The sequence below is a fragment of the Phocoena phocoena genome, chromosome 9 (assembly GCF_963924675.1).
Source record: "Phocoena phocoena chromosome 9, mPhoPho1.1, whole genome shotgun sequence".
Taxonomy (NCBI): Eukaryota; Metazoa; Chordata; class Mammalia; order Artiodactyla; family Phocoenidae; genus Phocoena; species Phocoena phocoena.
Genome location: NC_089227.1, coordinates 30,460,498 through 30,479,448, shown reverse-complemented (window position 1 = coordinate 30,479,448; position 18,951 = coordinate 30,460,498). Strand labels below are relative to the sequence as shown.

At 39.9% G+C, this 18,951-nt stretch overlaps 1 protein-coding gene across 1 annotated transcript in view; it reads left to right on the top strand.

Moving 5' to 3' along the window:
* The window catches only part of CCDC126 (coiled-coil domain containing 126), a 53,788-nt gene that overhangs the window by 11,845 nt on the left and 22,992 nt on the right, over nt 1–18,951 (top strand). Inside the window, exon 2 of the mRNA XM_065884228.1 lies at nt 15,830–16,218. Coding sequence (XP_065740300.1) covers nt 15,981–16,218 — 238 coding nt within the window. The 5' untranslated portion in view covers nt 15,830–15,980. The remainder of the gene's footprint in view (nt 1–15,829; nt 16,219–18,951) is intronic.

Here is an 18,951-nt window from a genome sequence, read left to right as displayed (position 1 = left end):
GTTCCTCTTTGGGTCCCTGCTTTTGAAACGGAGCAGGGCCCTCTGGGGCCCACCTGGGTACAAAAGCCCTTCCATGTCCCCCTTTTCTTACTTGCAGGGTAAAGACTTCAGCCTCTTAGACTTCCTTGAATTTTGAAAGGCAGATTCAAACAGTTGGTAATCAGGGAAGTAAGGGTATGCAGAGACAAAGGAGAAACAATCAAGAAACGGTACTGTAGCGATTAAAGCAGTATCCTGGTTCCTCATTAAGGAATATACATAATATCTTTGAATTTTTCTGCAGGAACTAAGGTCCCCACCCAGGTGGCGGATGGTTAACTTCAGGTTGAGCGCAAGATTCCTGGAACACCACCCTGTTTACCTCATCACCAACTGATCAGAAGAAAGTCACACACTCTGCAGCCCTCACCCCAAATTTTGTCTATAAAAACTTCTTCCTGAAAATCATCGGGGAGTTCAGGGTTTTTGAGCACTAGCCACCCATTCTCCTTGCTTGGCCCTATGATAAACGTTTCTCTGCTCCAAACTCCCACATTTTGGTTTGTTTGTCCTTGCTGTGCATTGGATACATGAACTTGGGTTCCATAACACTTTGAGTTCTTTTGTAGTTATACCCAGAAGTGGAATAGCTGGGTCAAATGGTAATTCTGTGTTTAATTTTTTTAAGAACTGCTATACTGTTCTCCACAGCATCTGCACCATTTTGTATTCCCAAAAGCAATGCGTAAGAGTTTCAGTTTCTCCACAACTGTACTAACAGTTGTTTTTGATTTTTTTAAATTTAATTTAATTTTATTATTTTTTTAACATCTTTATTGGAGTATAATTGCTTTACAGTGGTGTGTTAGTTTCTGCTTTATAACAAAGTGAATCAGTTATACATATACATATGTTCCCATACCTCTTCCCTCTTGTGTCTCCCTCCCTCCCACCCTCCCTATCCCACCCCTCCAGGCAGTCACAAAGCACCGAGCTGATCTCCCTGTGCTATGCGGCTGCTTCCCACTAGCTATCTACCTTACGTTTGGTGGTGTATATATGTCCATGCCTCTCTCTCACTTTGTCACACCTTACCCTTCCTCCTCCCCATATCCTCAAGTCCATTCTCTAGTAGGTCTAGTAGGACACAGTCTTTATTCCTGTCTTACCCCTAGGTTCTTCATGACAGTTTTTTTTTCTTAAAGTCCATATATATGTGTTAGCATACGGTATTTGTCTCTCTCTTTCTGACTTACTTCACTCTGTATGACAGACTTTAGGTCTATCCACCTCATTACAAATAGCTCAATTTCGTTTTTTTTTTATGGCTGAGTAATAGTCCATTGTATATATGTGCCACATCTTCTTTATCCATTCATCCGATGATGGACACTTAGGTTGTTTCCATCTCCGGGCTATTGTAAATAGAGCTGCAATGAACATTTTGGTACATGACTCTTTTTGAATTACGGTTTTCTCAGGGTATATGCGTAGTGGGATTGCTGGGTCATATGGTAGTTCTATTTGTAGTTTTTTAAGGAACCTCCATACTGTTCTCCACAGTGGGTGTATCAATTTACATTCCCACCAACACTGCAAAAGGGTTCCCTTTTCTCCACACCCTCTCCAGAATTTATTGTTTCTAGATTTTTTGATGATGGCCATTCTGACCGGTGTGAGATGATACCTCGTTGTAGTTTTGATTTGCATTTCTCTAATGATTAGTGATGTTGAGCATTCTTTCATGTGTTTGTTGGCTATCTGTATATCTTCTTTGGAGAAATGTCTATTTAGGTCTTCTGCCCATTTTTGGATTGGGTTGTTTGTTTTTTTGTTATTGAGCTGCATGAGCTGCTTATAAATTTTGGAGATTAATCCTTTGTCAGTTGCTTCATTTGCAAATATTTTCTCCCATTCTGAGGGTTGTCTTTTTGTCTTTTTTATGGTTTCCTTTGCTGTGCAAAAGCTTTGAAGTTTCATTAGGTCCCATTTGTTTATTTTTGTTTTTATTTCGATTTCTCTAGGAGGTGGGTCAAAAAGGATCTTGCTGTGATTTATGTCATAGAGTGTCCTGCCTATGTTTTCCTCTAAGAGTTTGATAGTTTCTGGCCTTACATTTAGGTCTTTAATCCATTTTGAGCTTATTTTTGTGTGTGATGTTAGGGAGTGATCTAATCTCATACTTTTACATGTACCTGTCCAGTTTTCCCAGCACCACTTATTGAAGAGGCTGTCCTTTCTCCACTGTACATTCCTGCCTCCTTTATCAAAGATAAGGTGTCCATATGTGCGTGGGTTTATCTATGGGCTTTCTATCCTGTTCTATTGATCTATCTTTCTGTTTTTGTGCCAGTACCATACTGTCTTGATTACTGTAGCTTTGCAGTATAGTCTGAAGTCAGGGAGCCTGATTCCTTCAGGTCCATTTTTCATTCTCAAGATTTCTTTGGCTATTTGGGGTCTTTCGTGCTTCCATACAAATTGTGAAATTTTTTGTTCTAGTTCTGTGAAAAATGCCAGTGGTAGTTTGATAGGGATTGCATTGAATCTGTAGATTGCTTTGGGTAGTAGAGTCATTTTCACAATGTTGATTCTTCCCATCCAAGAACATGGTATATCTCTCCATCTATTTGTATCATCTTTAATTTCTTTCATCAGTGTCTTATAATTTTCTGCATACAGGTCTTTTGTCTCCTTAGGTAGGTTGATGCCTAGATATTTTATTCTTTTTGTTGCAATGGTAAATGGGGGTGTTTTCTTGATTTCACTTTCAGATTTTTCATCACTAGTGTATAGGAATGCCAGAGATTTCTGTGCATTAATTTTGTATCCTGCTACTTTACCAAATTCATTGATTAGCTCTAGTAGTTTTCTGGTAGCATCTTTAGGATTCTCTATGTGTAGTATCATGTCATCTGCAAACAGTGACAGCTTTACTTCTTCTTTTCCAATTTCAATTCCTTTTATTTCCTTTTCTTCTCTGATTGCTGTGGCTAAAACTTCCAAAACTATGTTGAATAAGAGTGGTGAGAGTGGGCAACCTTGTCTTGTTCCTGATCTTAGTGGAAATGCTTTCAGTTTTTCACCATTGAGGACGATGTTGGCTGTGGGTTTGTCATATATGGCCTTTATTATGTTGAGGAAACTTCCCTCTATGCCTACTTTCTGCAGGGTTTATATCATAAATGAATTTTGTCGAAAGCTTTCTCTGCATCTGTTGAGATGATCATATGGTTTTTCTCCTTCAGTTTGTTAATATGGTGTATCACGTTGTTCAGTTTGTGTATATTGAAGAATCCTTGCATTCCTGGAATAAACCCCACTTGATCATGGTGTATGCTCCTTTTAATGTGCTGTTGGATTCAGTTTGCTAGTATTTTGTTGAGGATTTTTGCATCTATGTTCATCAGTGATATTGGCCTGTAGTTTTCTTTCTTTGTGACATCCTTGTCTGGTTTTGGTATCCGGGTGATGGTGGCCTCGTAGAATGAGTTTGGGAGTGTTCCTCCCTCTGCTATATTTTGGAAGAGTTTGAGGATAGGTGTTAGCTCTTCTCCCTGTGAAGCCATCTGGTCCTGGGCTTTTGTTTGTTGGAAGATTTTTAATCACAGTTTCAATTTCAGTGCTTGTGATTGGTGTGTTCATATTTTCTATATCTTCCTGATTTAGTCTTGGCAGGTTGTGCATTTCTAAGAATTTGTCCATTTCTTCCAGGTTGTCCATTTTATTGGCATAGAGTTGCTTGTAGTTATCTCTCATGATCTTTTTTATTTCTGCAGTGTCAGTTGTTACTTCTCCTTTTTCATTTATAATTCTATTGATTTGAGTCTTCTCCCTTTTTTTCTTGATGGGTCTGGCTAATGGTTTATCAGTTTTGTTTACCTTCTCAAAGAACCAGCTTTTAGTTTTATTGATCTTTGCTATCATTTCTTTTTCATTTATTTCTGATCTGATTTTTATGATTTCTTTCCTTCTGTTAACTTTGGGGTTTTTTTGTTCTTCTTTCTCTAATTGCTTTAGGTGCAAGGTTAGGTTGTTTATTCGAGATGTTTCCTGTTTCTTAAGGTAGGATTGTATTGCTATAAACTTCCCTCTTAGAACTGCTTTTGCTGCATCCCATAGGTTTTGGGTCGTCGTATCTCCATTGTCATTTTTTTCTAGGTAGTTTTTAATTTCCTCTTTGATTTCTTCAGTGATCACTTTGTTATTAAGTAGTGTATTGTTTAGTCTCCATGTGTTTGTGTTTTTTACAGATCATTTCCTGTAATTGATATCTAGTCTCATAGCGTTGTGGTTGGAAAAGATACTTGATACAATTTCAATTTTCTTAAATTTACCATGGCTTGATTTGTGACCCAAGATGTGATCTATCCTGAAGAATGTTCCATGAGCACTTGAGAAAAATGTGTATTCTGTTGTTTTTGGATGGAATGTCCTATAAATATCAGTTAAGTCCATCTTGTTTAATGTATCATTTAAAGCTTGTGTTTCCTTATTTATTTTCATTTTGGATGATCTGTCCATTGGTGAAAGTGGGGTGTTAAAGTCCTCTACTATGAATGTGTTACTGTCGATTTCCCCTTTTATGGCTGTTAGTATTTGCCTTATGTATTGAGGTGCTCCTATGTTGGGTGCATAAATATTTACAATTGTTAGGTCGTCTTCTTGGATCAATCCCTTGATCATTATGTAGTGTCCTTCTTTGTCTCTTCTAATAGTCTTTATTTTAAAGTCTAATTTGTCTGATATGAGAATTGCTACTCCAGCTTTCTTTTGGTTTCCATTTACATGAAATATCTTTTTCCATCCCCTTACTTTCAGTCTGTATGTGTCTCTAGGTCTGAAGTGGGTCTCTTGTAGACAGCAAATATATGGGTCTTGTTTTTGTATCCATTCAGCCAATCTGTGTCTTTTGGTGGGAGCATTTAGTCCATTTACATTTAAGGTAATTATCGATATGTATGTTCCTATTCCCATTTTCTTAATTGTTTTGGGTTCGTTATTGTAGGTCTTTTCCTTTTCTTGTGTTTCTTGCCTAAAGAAGTTCCTTTAGCAGTTGTTGTAGAGCTGGTTTGGTGGTGCTGAATTCTCTCAGCTTTTGCTTGTCTGTAAAGGTTTTAATTTCTCCATCAAATCAGAATGAGATCCTTGCTGGGTAGAGTAATCTTGGTTGCAGGTTTTTCTCCTTCAGCACTTTAAATACGTCCTGCCACTCCCTTATGGCTTGTAGGGTTTCTGCTGAGAGATCAGCTGTTAACCTTATGGGGATTCCCTTGTGTGTTATTTGTTGTTTTTCCCTTGCTGCTTTTAATATGTTTTCTTTGTATTTAATTTTTGACAGTTTGATTAATATGTGTCTTGGAATATTTCTCCTTGGATTTATCCTGTATGGGATTCTCTGTGCTTCCTGGACTTGATTATTTCCTTTCCCATATTAGGGAAGTTTTCAACTATTATCTCTTCAAATATTTTCTCAGTCCCTTTCTTTTTCTCTTCTTCTTCTGGAACCCCTATAATTCGAATGTTGGTGCGTTTAATGTCCCAGAGACTATCCTCAGTTCTTTTCATTCTTTTTTCTTTATTCTGCTCTTCGTTAGTTATTTCCACTATTTTATCTTCCAGGTCACTTATCCGTTCTTCTGCCTCTGTTATTTTGCTATTGATCCCCTCTAGAGTATTTTCCATTTCATTTATTGTGTTGTTCATCATTGTTTGTTTCATCTTTAGTTCTTCTAGGTCCTTGTTAAATGTTTCTTGCATTTTGTCTTTTCTATTTCCAAGATTTTGGATCATCTTTACTATCATTCTGAATTCTTTTTCAGGTAGACTGCCTATTTCCTCTTCATTTGTTAAGTGTGGTGGGTTTTTATCTTGCTCCTTCATCTGCTGTGTGTTTTTCTGTCTTCTCATTCTGTTTATCTTACTGTGTTTGGGGTCTCCTTTTTGCAGGCTGCAGGTTCATAGTTCCCGTTGTTTTTGGTGTCTGTCCCCAGTGGCTAAGGTTGTTTAAGTGGGTTCTGTAGGCTTCCTGGTGGAGGGGACTAGTGCCTGTGTTCAGGTGGATGTGGCTGGGTCTTTTCTTTCTGGTGGGCAGGTCCACGTCTGGTGGTGTGTTTTGGGGTGTCTGTGGACTTATTATGATTTTAGGCAGCCTCTCTGCTAATGGGTGGGGTTGTATTCCTGTCTTGCTAGTTGTTTGGCATAGGATGTCCAGCACCGTAGCTTGCTGGTCGTTGAGTGAAGCTGGGTGCTGGTGTTGAGATGGAGATCTCTGGGAGATTTTTGCCATTTGATATTATGTGGATCTGGGAGGTCTGTTGTGGACCAGTGTCCTGAAGTTGGGTGTCCCACCTCAGAGGCACAGCACTGACTCCTGGCAGCAGCACCAAGAGCCTTTCATCCACACGGCCCAGAATAAAAGGGAGAAAAAGTAGAAAGAAAGAATTAGTAGAAGTAGAAAGAAAGAAAGAAAGAAGGGACGGAAGGAGGGAGGAAGGAAGGAAGGAGGGAAGGAAAGAAAAAAAGAAGATAAGGTAAAATAAAACAAGATAAAATATAATAAAGTTATTAAAATAAAAAAATAATTATTAAGAGAAAAAAAAGTGGACGGATAGAACCCTAGGACCAATGGTGGAAGCAAAGCTATACAGACAAAATCTCACACAAAAGCATACACATACACAGTCACAAAAAGAGGAGAAGGGGAAAAAATCATAAATCTTGCTCTCAATGTTCACCTCCTCAATTTGCGATGATTCGTTGTCTGAAGGAGGGAAGGAAGGAAAGAAAGAATGAAGATGAAGTAAAATAAAATAAAGTTATTAAAATAAAAAGTAATTATTAAGAAAAAAATTAAGAAAAAACGGATGGATAGAACCCTTGGACAAATGGTGGAAGCAAAGCTATACAGACAAAATCTCACACAGAAGCATATACATACACACTCACAAAAAGAGGAAAAGGGGAAAAAATCATAAATCTTGCTCTCAAAGTCTACCTTCTCAATTTGGGATGATTCGTTGTCTATTCAGGTATTCCACAGATGCAGGTACATCAAGTTGATTGTGGAGCTTTAATCCGCTGCTTCTGAGGCTGCTGGGAGAGATTTCCCTTTCTCTTCTTGTTCTCACAGCTCCAGGGGCTCAGCTTTGGATTTGGCCCCGCCTCTGTGTGTAGGTCGCCGGAGGGCGTCTGTTTTTTGCTCAGACAGGATGGGGTTAAAGGAGCCGCTGATTCAGGGGCTCTGGCTCACTCAGGCCGGGGGAAGGGAGGGGTACGGAGTGTGGGGCGGGCCTGCGGCGGCAGAGGCCAGCATGACGTTGCACCAGCCTGAGGCGCGCCGTGCGTTCTCCCGGGGAAGTTGTCCCTGGATCACGGGACCCTGGGAGTGGCAGGCTGCACAGGCTCCCCGGAAGGGGCGTGTGGATAGTGATCTGTGCTCGCACATAGGCTTCTTGGTGGCGGCAGCAGCAGCCTTAGCGTCTTATTCCCGTCTCTGGGGTCCGCGCTGTTAGCCGTGCCTCGCGCCCGTTTCTTGGAGCGCCTTTAAGCAGCGTTCTTAATCCCCTCTCCTCGCACACCAGGAAACAGGGAAGAAAAAGTCTCTTGCGTCTTCGGCTAGTCCAGACTTTTCCCCGGACTCCCTCCTGGCCAGCCGCAGCGCACTAACCCCCTGCAGGCTGTGTTCATGCAGCCAACCGCAGTCTTCTCCCTGGGATCCGACCAAAGCCCGAGCCTCAGCTCCCAGCCCCGCCCGCCCCGGCGGGTGAGCAGACAAGCCTCTAGGTCTGGTGAGTGTGGGTCGGCCCTGATCCTCTGTGTGGGAATCTCTCCGCTTTGCCCTCCGCAACCCCTGTGGCTGCGCTCTCCTCCGCGGCTCCGAAGCTTTCCCCCTCTGTCGCCCGCAGTCTCTGCCCACGAAGGGGCTTCCTAGTGTGCAGAAACCTTTCCTCCTTCACAGCTCCCTCCCACTGGTGCAGGTTCTGTCCCTGTCCTTTTGTCTCTGTTTATTCTTTTTTCTTTTGCCCTACCCAGGTACGTGGGGGGTTTCTTGCCTTTAGGGAGGTCTGAGGTCTTCTGCCAGCGTTCAGTAGGTGCTCTGCAGGAGTTGCTCCACATGTAGATGTATTTCTGGTGTATCTGTGGGGAGGAAGGCGATCTCCGCGTCCTGCTCCTCCGCCATCTTCCCAGAAGCCTCGGCAATTTCTCTGATTTTGTTTTTTTAATAATTGCTGTAAGGGAAGGAAAAAACCTTTTCATCTACCTTCTTAGGTTCAGTGCCCAGGGCTCTGCAAACTAAACTGACAAAAGATCGATCAACTGGAGAAAAAGGTTTTTTTCATGTGCAAATGGTGGGCATCACAGAAATGAAAGCTCCAGAGAACCAGTTAGTGCTGAGAGCTTATATACCATTTAAACAAAGAGCTGTAAATTGTGGAAATGTGACAAGACAAAGGAAAAGGAGTTTGAGCTTCTGGAGGTAGTAAATTGTGGGAAGGTGAATAAATGGGGGAAACTAATGGAAGATAAGGTTTCTTTTAGTAAGGTGTATTTGTTCAGATTTATCTCAGCATCTGTGCCTTGTCTTCTGTGATAAGAGTGTTCTCACCTTTCTCATAGGTAATTCATGTCTTGCTTTTAGGTAGAAAAGGGGAGTACAGGGAGGCCTTCCTGCATCTGTTATTTCTCAGTTACCTTCAGCTCAAAATAATCCTTATACTAAAGTGGCATATTTTGGGTTGGCATGTTCTGATGCCCTTCATAGCCATCCTGATGGGTGTGAAGTGGTATTTCATTGTGGTTTTAATTTGCATTTCCCTAAGGATTAGTGATTTGAGCATCTTTTCATGTGCTTATTGACAATTTGCATATCTCCTTTGGAGAAATTTAAATTGTGACTATTCAGATCATGACTTGTTTTGCTCTGAGGACAGTGGCTTGAAGTGGGGTTGGAGAGGAATCTGGGAAACCACTTGAGAAGTAGCTGCAGGAATTCAATTGGAGATGATGGTACTTGGACCACACTCTCTTGCCCTTCTTCACATCTAGTGCTCTACAGATACTTCATTTTAAGTGTGTCTCCTCTCCTTAATTCTTCTACCTTTGGGCCACATGGTGTGTAATTTCTTTTTTTTTTTTCCCCTTAAATATTTAGTAGGTATGTTACCTACTTGTTTTAATTTAATTTAATTAATTTATTATTTTTTGTTTATTGGGGTATAGTTGTTTTACAATGTTGTGTTAGTTTCTACTGTACAGCAAAGTGGAGTTCCCTGTGCTATATGGCATGTTCTTATTAGTTATCTGTTTTATACATTTTAGTGTATATATGTCAACCCCAGTCTCCCAGTTCATCCCCCCTACCTCGCTTTTCCCTCTTGGTGTCCATACGTGTGTTCTCTACATCTGTGTCTCTATTTCGGTGTGTAATTTTCTTTTGTAATTTCTGCAGTTGGATTGATCTTGGATGGCCTTGGCCTACAGTGGCTTGAAGCAGGATTTCGGTTCCTGGCCAGAGATTGAGGTCAGGCAGCGGCAGTGAGAGTGCTGAATCCTAGCCACTGTACCACCAGGGACCAGTGGCCAGTGACAAGGCCCTGGCCTGTCAGCTGTGTAGAAATGAATTTCCACATAGAGATGGAAAGTAGTGAAGCAAGTAAAGTGTTTATTAGGAGGAAAAAGAGTACAGTACGTGTGGATAGACCCATGGGCGGGCTCAGAGAGAGAGTCATGCCCTCGTGGCAGTTTGAATCACTCTTATGGGGCATTTCTTCTGGGTTTCCTTTGGCCAGTCATCTTGCTTTGCCTGGTTCTGAGTCCGTATTAGGTATATCTCAGGGTCCTCCCATGTGTGATGCACATCTCTTAGCCAAGGTGGATTCTAGCTAAGAGGCCTATGGGTAGTTGATATCACTGTGGGGTGGTGCCCCCTCCCTTTTTGACCTCCAGGGAGTCTTTCTGCTCATGTGTAGTCAGGGAGGTCTCCTTGACTTTGAGAATGAGGAATATATGGTCTTTCATCCCTTATCTGGGCAGGGCCCAGCCTCCTCCATCATCCTGCTTTTATGGAGTTTCTGTCCACAGGGGAGAAACTGTTCAGCCTGGGGCCCATCTGTCTCCCACCACAGGATGAGAAATTTCCCCTGGGAATCCTAAAAATATTCAGAAGTCTCTCTTAGGTCAAAATAATAATGATCATGAAGGTGATAAATTCACTGAACCAAAACTTGGGTCCGCCTGTGTGCAGTAAAGCCAAGGCAGTCTGCTGACACTGGGTTGTCGGAAGGGGAAGCACAGTGTTTATTGTAAGGTGCCATAGAAGGAGTCTGGGACAGCTAATACACAAAAAGCCTGTTTTCAGGGAGAAGTTTTTTTTTTTTTTTTTAAAGACATGGAGGAATTTTTAAAAATTAATTAATTAATTTTTGGCTGTGTTGGGTCACCGTTGCAGTGCGTGGGCTTCTCATTGCTGTGGCTTCTCTTGTTGCAGAGCATGGACTCTAGGCATGTGGGCTCAGTAGTTGTGGCTCGCGGGCCCTAGAGCGCGGGCTCAGTAGCTGTGGTGCACGGGCTTAGTTGCTCTGCAGCATGTGGGGTCTTCCCGGACCAGGGCTGGAACCCATGTCCCCTCCGTTGACAGGGGATTCTTAACCATTGTGCCATCAGGGAAGCCCAGGGAGAAGTTTTTATAGGCAAAATTTAGGGAGAGAGCCGTGTGGTGTGTGACTTCCTTCTGATTGGTTGGTGGTGAGGTAACAGGGTGGTCTTCCACAAATTTTGTGCTCAGACTGAAGTTACTGTCTTCCAACTGGGTAGGGACTTTAGTTCCTGAAGAAGAACTCAGAGGTGTGTTACATTCATTCCTTGGGGAGGAACCAGAACCTTGCCCTGTTACTGCACTATGGTTTCTTGACTGCTTTGTTTCTGCATTCTCTCACTTCCCTGATTAGCGACTGTTTGAATATGTTCTTTGGAACTCAGGGAAGGTCTAGGAGGGTGAATGAAGCCTGTTTCCTAAAAACAAGAAACGGGACACAGAAAGGATTTGTACCCAGGAGGCCGACACAGGGTCTTGCTCCATTTCAATAATGATTTTATTTTTGCCTTTAAAAACTCCAGTTGTTACTTGGGACATATTTGAAGTTTTATTTTTCTAAGTGATTAGTAGGAAGTTAATATAGCGGCCTAGAAGTTAGGATTTAAAAGTTTTTGGATTTTAGACTATTTTGGTGGAGGAAGAACTCTAATAAATAATCTGCTGGATGGTAGCCGTAAGTTCTCAATGACAGTGTAGGCCTTTTAGGCTTCTAGTTATTGTCTCCATCCTAATCTAGGTGGCCTTTCAGGAGCTGGACCAGTACTTGAAACACAAAGAAAAACTGGGGAGGTTCAAAGTGCATGTTCTATGCCATTTGCAACTTTGAACATTGCACAGAAAGGAGAGATAATGAACTTTCCCTTTTCTTTCTCCTTCCTAAAGATTGAGTCTAAGAATTATTTCTCTTTAAAAGCACTGAAGTACATAACCTTTAGTTGCTAAAGAATTCAAAAACTTCTTGTCTGCTTTTTTTCTATACGAAACCACAGAAATATTTCTTAGAGAACAGAACAGTATATTCATATTAATCCTAGGGACTGAAGTGGTCCCAGTGGAAATTGCTTTCTATTCAGTCCACCCCCACCCCTGCCTAGTAAGTGCAGGGCCTAGCCCACCCTGGCAGGAATGACTTGTGTTCCAGCAGAGATCCCTTGTTTTCTCTCTCTCTAACCCCTTCCCCTTCAAAGTCATTATAGGTAGGCACAGGTAGGAATCCTGTGTCATACCTGATGAACTGACTTGTAACATGGAAATTAGGGGCCCTTCCTGTAGCTGTTGCTGCTGTTTAATGAAGCAATTTGCGATTTGGACAAACTTTGCTGCACATTGAATAAAATAGGACTCTTCAAAAAATACTGATGCCTGGCTCTGAGCTCCAGGCGTTCTACTTTAATTGAGATGGGGTGTGACCCAGCTTCGGGATTAAAAAAAAAAGAACACAGCAAAACTCTCCACGCGGTTTTAATGTGAAACATTCCCTGAGAAGAGACCAAAGGCAGAATTTATCCTTGTTGGAATTTTAGTCACCTCTGCTGGGCTTGCTTGGAATTGCTTGTGGAAGTGAACCCTTAGGTAGAACAGTTTTCAGGTTGTCCTGAATCACAGCAGAGAATCCTCATGGGCCATTGAACTGCTCAGCTCTTTGTCAGGCATAAGCTGGCTCTGGGCCATCTTTTCAACTTAGAGAAGGCTCCAGGCTATCCTTTCTTCCTGGTAGCTCCCACATTCACTTTATTCCTTCGTGTCCTTTTGTAGTTCTGTAATGTTGCATGGGGTTAATTGCTCCCAACTTGTCACCTCTTTGCTATTCCCAAAGACAAACCCTTTCATAGTAAATATTTTACTCATCTCCACAGAAAAACATATAAGGAACACAAGCAAGTTATTGATACAAAGCATATAAATTTCTTACTGTAGAGTCCCTGTAAAAGTTCCTGACTTCCTCCTGTGATGGCCTGTTTTAATTTAGTTGAGGGCAGTGGTGAGCAGACACATTCCATATAGAGTCAAGCCTATGAAGACCTTTATGAAAGCCTCTTTTCTGAATCTGATGGTACAGTTGGGTAATATGCAGTCAATATAGAGCAATAAGGGGCTCTTTATTTAATGTTTGCAGCTTAGATCTTTGGGTCCCTCACACTGAGAAACGCTAGGTTTAAACTAGGCCTCCTTGTTCCCTGGGATTTATTACTTTGGGGGCATATCCTCCTCAGCTGTGCTTCTGCCTTGTCCACTACCAGTGTTTTCTCTCTGTGTCTGGTTTTGGTACTGCCACTCACACGTTAAGCAAAGTTTGTGTTCATAATGGTGAGCAGCCTGTCATTCTTAATCTTATACCTACTTGGAAGGATTTTACCTCTTACCGTCAGGCTCCCTGTTTGACTATTTTCCTCCACTAGCCACCCCTGCTTCCTTACCCACGAATCTCCTGTTCTCTGCCTGATGCCATTTACAGTTTGGAGGGTTGTCACTTTATTGTAGAGTTTTGTAAAACCTAGGAGTTCTAATAGGACTGGGTTTAAGGACCCTTTTAAAGGAAAGGAGAGACCCTGAATGGAGATGGAGATTCCGAATTTGTGGACTTGTAGCCCTTGCCAAAGTTTGGGCAAGTGAAGTCAGTGGACCTGGCTAAAAATCTTAGGCAGGCTAACCACTCAAACAAAGCCTTAATTTAATCATCTCTAAAGTGGGAATAACAAGAACATTTTTCTTCTGAGGTTATGCAAATATCAAATGAAGTAACCTTTGTGAAGTGTTTATTTCAGAGCTAGGCCCATGATAAGGACTCAGCACTCGTTCACCGCTGCAGTTTCTGCTGCTCCTGTTCTATTTGCATTGCTGTAAAAGAGGGGCGGTGGTTAAGAGCCTGAGCTTTGAATCCTCTTTCTCAACGGTATCTAGTTGTCGGACCTTGGGCAAGTTATTTAATGTCTCTTCGCTTCAGTGTTTTCACCTGTTTAAGTGAGAATATTAGTGTGGGATGTTGTGAAGATTAAATAAGTTAATTCATGTAAGGAGCTTAGAGCAGAGTCTGGTAAAGTAAGTGATTGTAGTAATGATTGTTGATGTTATTTAATTGAAGTATGCTCTGTCCTTCTGGTTTTCAGTCTCTCCCTTTTTGGTCTTGGATAGGTATAGTAACCTAGAGCTTTCTCAGCTGTCATTTTAACCTTCATTTGCCAAAATACCTTCAAGTCTATGTTCTCAATTCTCTGGTGATGTCACTTTTCTGGCTTTGTTGTCATGCCACCTTTAGAACCCTGTTCCGACTGCTTCAGGACAGATTCCCAGTTGACTTTTACACTGAGTGCTGGGTCAGATAATCTAGCACTCAGGTCAAACTTGAAAAGACATAGGAGCCTGTAAAGATTTATAAAAGAATACATTTAACATACGTGTATCCAAGAATGTTTTAAAATTTTGCTTGAGAATCCAGAATTTCTACTTTCTGAACTCAAATGTAAAAATCTTTGTAGAAAAAGATATTAGGTAACGTTTACCTTACTTTGCTAAGCAAAGTTTAGTAAAATCCAGTATTGATATTAATGGTTTTGTTTCAGTGAGATCTGAGGGGGTTTATTGTGTGCATGGTAACTAAAGAAAAAAGCAGAAGTGGAAGAAAATTAGAAAATGAGTTAATTCCTAATTTTTAATACTGTTATTAGTTTACCATAGTAATTAATATACCCAGTTGGTGGTGTAGTCACGCTTGTAGTGAGGTTTGGCAGGATGAGTACACTTCATCAAGAGTAGATTGGTGTTCTTCAGACCTTGGAGCTCCAGGATTTATTAGACACGTGTCGGGGACTAGGTAGCCGGGTGGGGGAAAGTAAGAGTGGTCATTTTCTGAACAAGAATTGGCAGGGCAGGAGGTCCCCCTCTTACACATACCTCAGCACACATGCATCTGCTAGAGAAGCTTTGATTGTATGTATTTTGTTTTGATATTTTGCATAAGATTATTAAGTAAATACTTTCTTATTTTATTTAAAAAAAGGTTTGAAAGCACCTATGCTGGAAAACAAATTTCTAGGGCAAAACATGGTTTTCCTACTGCCTAGCATATATGCTGACTCATAAATATGTGTTGAAAATGATTGGGTGCTTCACCTTTATTGATACTGTATTCATTTCTAGTCTTATTATCCTCAAACTAGATTTTTTTAGTTCACTGATTATACCCTATTAAGTGGGTTAGAATTAGTATGTTTTATTTGACCATACTACTCTAGGAAGTTAAAAAGTTCTTAAGATTATTTTCATTAAGCTGTTAAATGCACTTTTTGACTCCAGGTATATTTCTTCCTAACGAATTTTACTCCATTAGACGTAATTGAAGAGTTTTCTTCACTGGACACTTTGGTGATTCACGCACATTGTTACTGTCCAGGTGTTTGAAGATTCCATGATGGTCATTACCTTTCTCTTTTTTAAAAAACTGAAGTATAACCTTTCAATTTTTCCTTAAATTATAAAAATTATAAATTATAAAAATACCTGCATTATTTAAAATTTAGAATTGTAAATTTGGAAAGGTAAAAAAAAATTTCTACCTGTTTTAGCACATGTCATGTCTGGTATAAACTTAAAAGTGTGAACTTAGAAATTACAGCTTATTTTCCAACTTAAGATTGGATGCTTTTTAAGATTATCTCATCGCCATTAGTAGTATTTTCTAGTGACATTTTCAAATACTGGCATTCTTATTTATATTGTGGGTTTTTTTTTGTTTTTGTTTTTGTTTTTTTTTTAAGTCAGACCGCCTTTTTCATCTTCCAGTCTGTTTCACCTTTCCTTATTTCTTTTTTTTTTTTTCACCTTTCCTTATTTCTTACTTTCATTTTGGCATCAACCTCTTTTTTCTTTTTAAAGGAGGAGGAGGAGGAATTGCTTTTACACATTTAGGTTGGTGACCTGTATTTGAATGAGCTGAGATCTGCTATAAATCTTATATATCCATAGTTTTAGTTACAAATGATAAGAAGTCATTCAAAGAATTTTGTGACCATGGTGGCATTTCTTTCAGGTAGTTTTAATGAATTGACATTTATTTCTAGTTTAAATTGTCGAAGAGCTGTGTAAATGGGGCTGATAAAAGACCCAGAAGCTTATTTAGTGGTAGAGAAAGTTATCAAAGAAGATGATCCAGTTCCAAATAAAAACTGTTTATAGAATCTCTTCTTATCTGTCATTGTCTATTCTGTTACTGATGCAGGTTAAGACTAATCACCTTTTTTCTTCTCAATTTTACAGAGTTAATTGAGAGTTGGAGGCAACCTTGCTGAAGATGAAGAGTATACATTAGAGGAGGAGATTTTTTTCTTTCTTCTTTGAAAAGTCTTGATTGTTTGGTGGCTTGCCTCTAGTTACCATTTTTCAATTGAGTCTGTTTGCTTCATCAGAAATGATTTTTACAATCTCAAGAAAAAATATGTCCCAGAAATTGAGTTTACTGTTGCTTATATTTGGACTCATTTGGGGATTGATGTTACTGCACTATACTTTTCAACAACCAAGACATCAAAGCAGTGTCAAGTTACGTGAACAAATACTAGATTTAAGCAAAAGATACGTTAAAGCTCTAGCAGAGGAAAATAAGAACACAGTGGATGTCGAGAATGGCGCTTCTATGGCAGGATATGGTAAGATAATGGTAGAATACTCCTAGTTTTCTCCTCTTCATCCTGTCCCCATTTAAAGATAGTCATGGAAATCCAACTCACTACTTCATGCACAGGTGTTCCCGAAGTAGCTTTATCTTGACTTTTTATTATGAAAAATTTCAAATGTACTGAAAAATAGAAACATGATAAATACCCATATATCCATCACTTAGATTTTAACAATTTAAACATCTTGCAATATTTGTTTTCTCCAATTTTTGGAGAATATTTAAATTAAAAATTGTGACATTTCACTGCTAGATATTTCCATGTGTATCTCTAAAATAATGACTTTTTTCTACGTAATTAGTATTTTTATTGATGTTTTATTGTGTAGATATGATTGAATCATTAGCCACTTGGTTGAACTCAATTTCCTGGTCTCCCCTGCCTCCCCCAACTGAAAAGCCCTAACCCTCTAATCGCAGGGTTGGTCTTTCTGACATGGCGAAAGCCCATTCTGAGTTATCTCAGCACAAACTATCTAGGGGCCCACCATGAATAACAAAGACAATGAGTCAGGAACTTCCAGGCTTTTGGAGGCTACCTCCCAGGAACCTGGGACAAAGGCCAGCCAAATTCTTTACTACATAATATCAGTGTCTATTTTTTTGGTATATATTAGTATATTTAGGTCTTTTCTCTTGGGCTGGTCAGATTCTCTAGAGAAGGACTTCCAGTCTCTTGCAGGATGTATATGCCTCCAGGTGTGTGGGATCTGAATGGGAGGAAAAGGGTGGGGGAGGAGGGGTAGCCTCAGCACTCACTATCTGAATTTCACTTACTTCCCCAGTTTTCAGTTTGGTGCCCAGGCCCTTAAATGTTTTACTGGCTTCCAAAAACACATCTCACATTTTCTGCAGTGATGGAGGGGCTGTTGTCTAGTTTGGAGTGGTAAAAAAAAGTTTAGAAATCAAATTGCTTTATAGATAAATTTTCACCCATTCCTTCTGTTTTTGGTCGCCTTTTCACCCTATTTTCATTGGTACCTGGTGCAGCTGTTTCTGGGCCTTTTCGGGGTGGGCTTCTGTGGAGAAAAATGAATTGCTGTTTGATTTTTCTTATTTTTTCAATTTCTTTTTAGTTTCTCTTTTAATATCCAAGTTTTTCAGGTCTGCTAAATCAGTTAACACTCATCTATATGCTTTCCAGCTTCTGGAGTTCTGTTGCTGTTGTCTCCTCTCTTGCTATCTTTGTTTTGGCCCCATAGATTTATGCTTTTTTAAAAAAAGAGAAAAAAACACCTTTACTATTTTGGTAGGGTAGCCACAGTCAGCAGAGGTTAAGTGCCTTGGTTGAGTTTACCATCTTTATCGGGGAATGCCCAAGACACTTTCTGTTTTTTCTTTTCCCACTTATGATGGTGTCTTTGAAGTGATGAGGGTTAGTCTGCATTGGCTCTTGAGGATCAAATATCGATGACTAGAGATGAAGGAGTTGGTGTAAACGGAGATGGAGGTACTTGTGGCAGATACACATGTAGTAGATGTTGTATTGTTTTGCATTCTGCTTAGTCCAAGGACACTGATAGAAACAATGAAGAAGCAGTTCTTTTGGAACAAGAGAAATACTTGGAAAAAAATTCTTTCCGCTTGAACAAAATAACTGTGATATTTTAAAAGGTAGCTGTTCTATGCTGCCCAGCTGTGTCTAACAGCTCAGTTTTGAAAGCAAAATGAGACTCATATACACATGGTATCCTATAAACTGTGTTTTAAAATTTAATGTATGGTGGAGATATTTCAATATCAATGAATATATGCCTGCATCATTTAATGGCCACACGGTATTTAACCAATTCCCTGAAATGTTTTTTGCTTATTTCTGATTATAAAAAAATTATTAAAGCATTCAAATATTATAGAAATGTACAACATATATAAGTAAAAGTAGAGCAGAGAGAGAATGTCAGTTAATTTGGCATATATCGGGGATAGCACACTTTTTCTTATAGGGCTAAATAGTAAATATTTTCAGCTTTGTGGGTCATGTGGTCTCCTTTTCAATAAATGAACATGGCTATGTTCCAGTAAAACTTTTTTACAAAGACAGGCAGCCAACCAGCCGTAGTTTGCAGACACATTGTTCGTCAAGCACATTGTTTTATTTTGAAAATAGGATTGTACTATATATACTGGTTTGCAGCTTATTTGTTTTCACTTAATTGTTGTAGATATCTTTCCATGTTATTACAGATAGGTCTGTCTCATCTTTTTAGTGACTTAACATTGTTTCATTTTATAAATATTCCTTTTTTCCTGCTTATTCTGTAGTAATGGATAATTTATTGGTAACCTTGTGTGCTGGATTTAGTGCTGTGATATATGTGTATCTGTGTATATGAAGTATATGTGTGAGTGATAAATGTGTGGGCATTTTATGTTTGTGTGAATGTTTCAGAAGGATAGCTTTCCTCAAGGTGGCTGAAGGTATGCATGTTAAATTTAATAGACACTTGTCAGATTGCCCTCCAGGGTGGCTCTACCGGCCCTACTACCATTCTCCCAGCAGAGTGAAAGTGCCGGTTTCTTTCTTTCTTATTTTTTAATAGATTTATTTATTTATTTAATTTATTTATGGCTGCATTGGGTCTTCATTGCTGCGCTTGGGCTTTCTCTAGTTTTGGCGAACGGGGGCTGCTCTTTGTTGCGATGCGCAGGCTTCTCATTGCAGTGGCTTCTCTTGTTGGGGAGCTCGGGCTCCAGCTGCGCG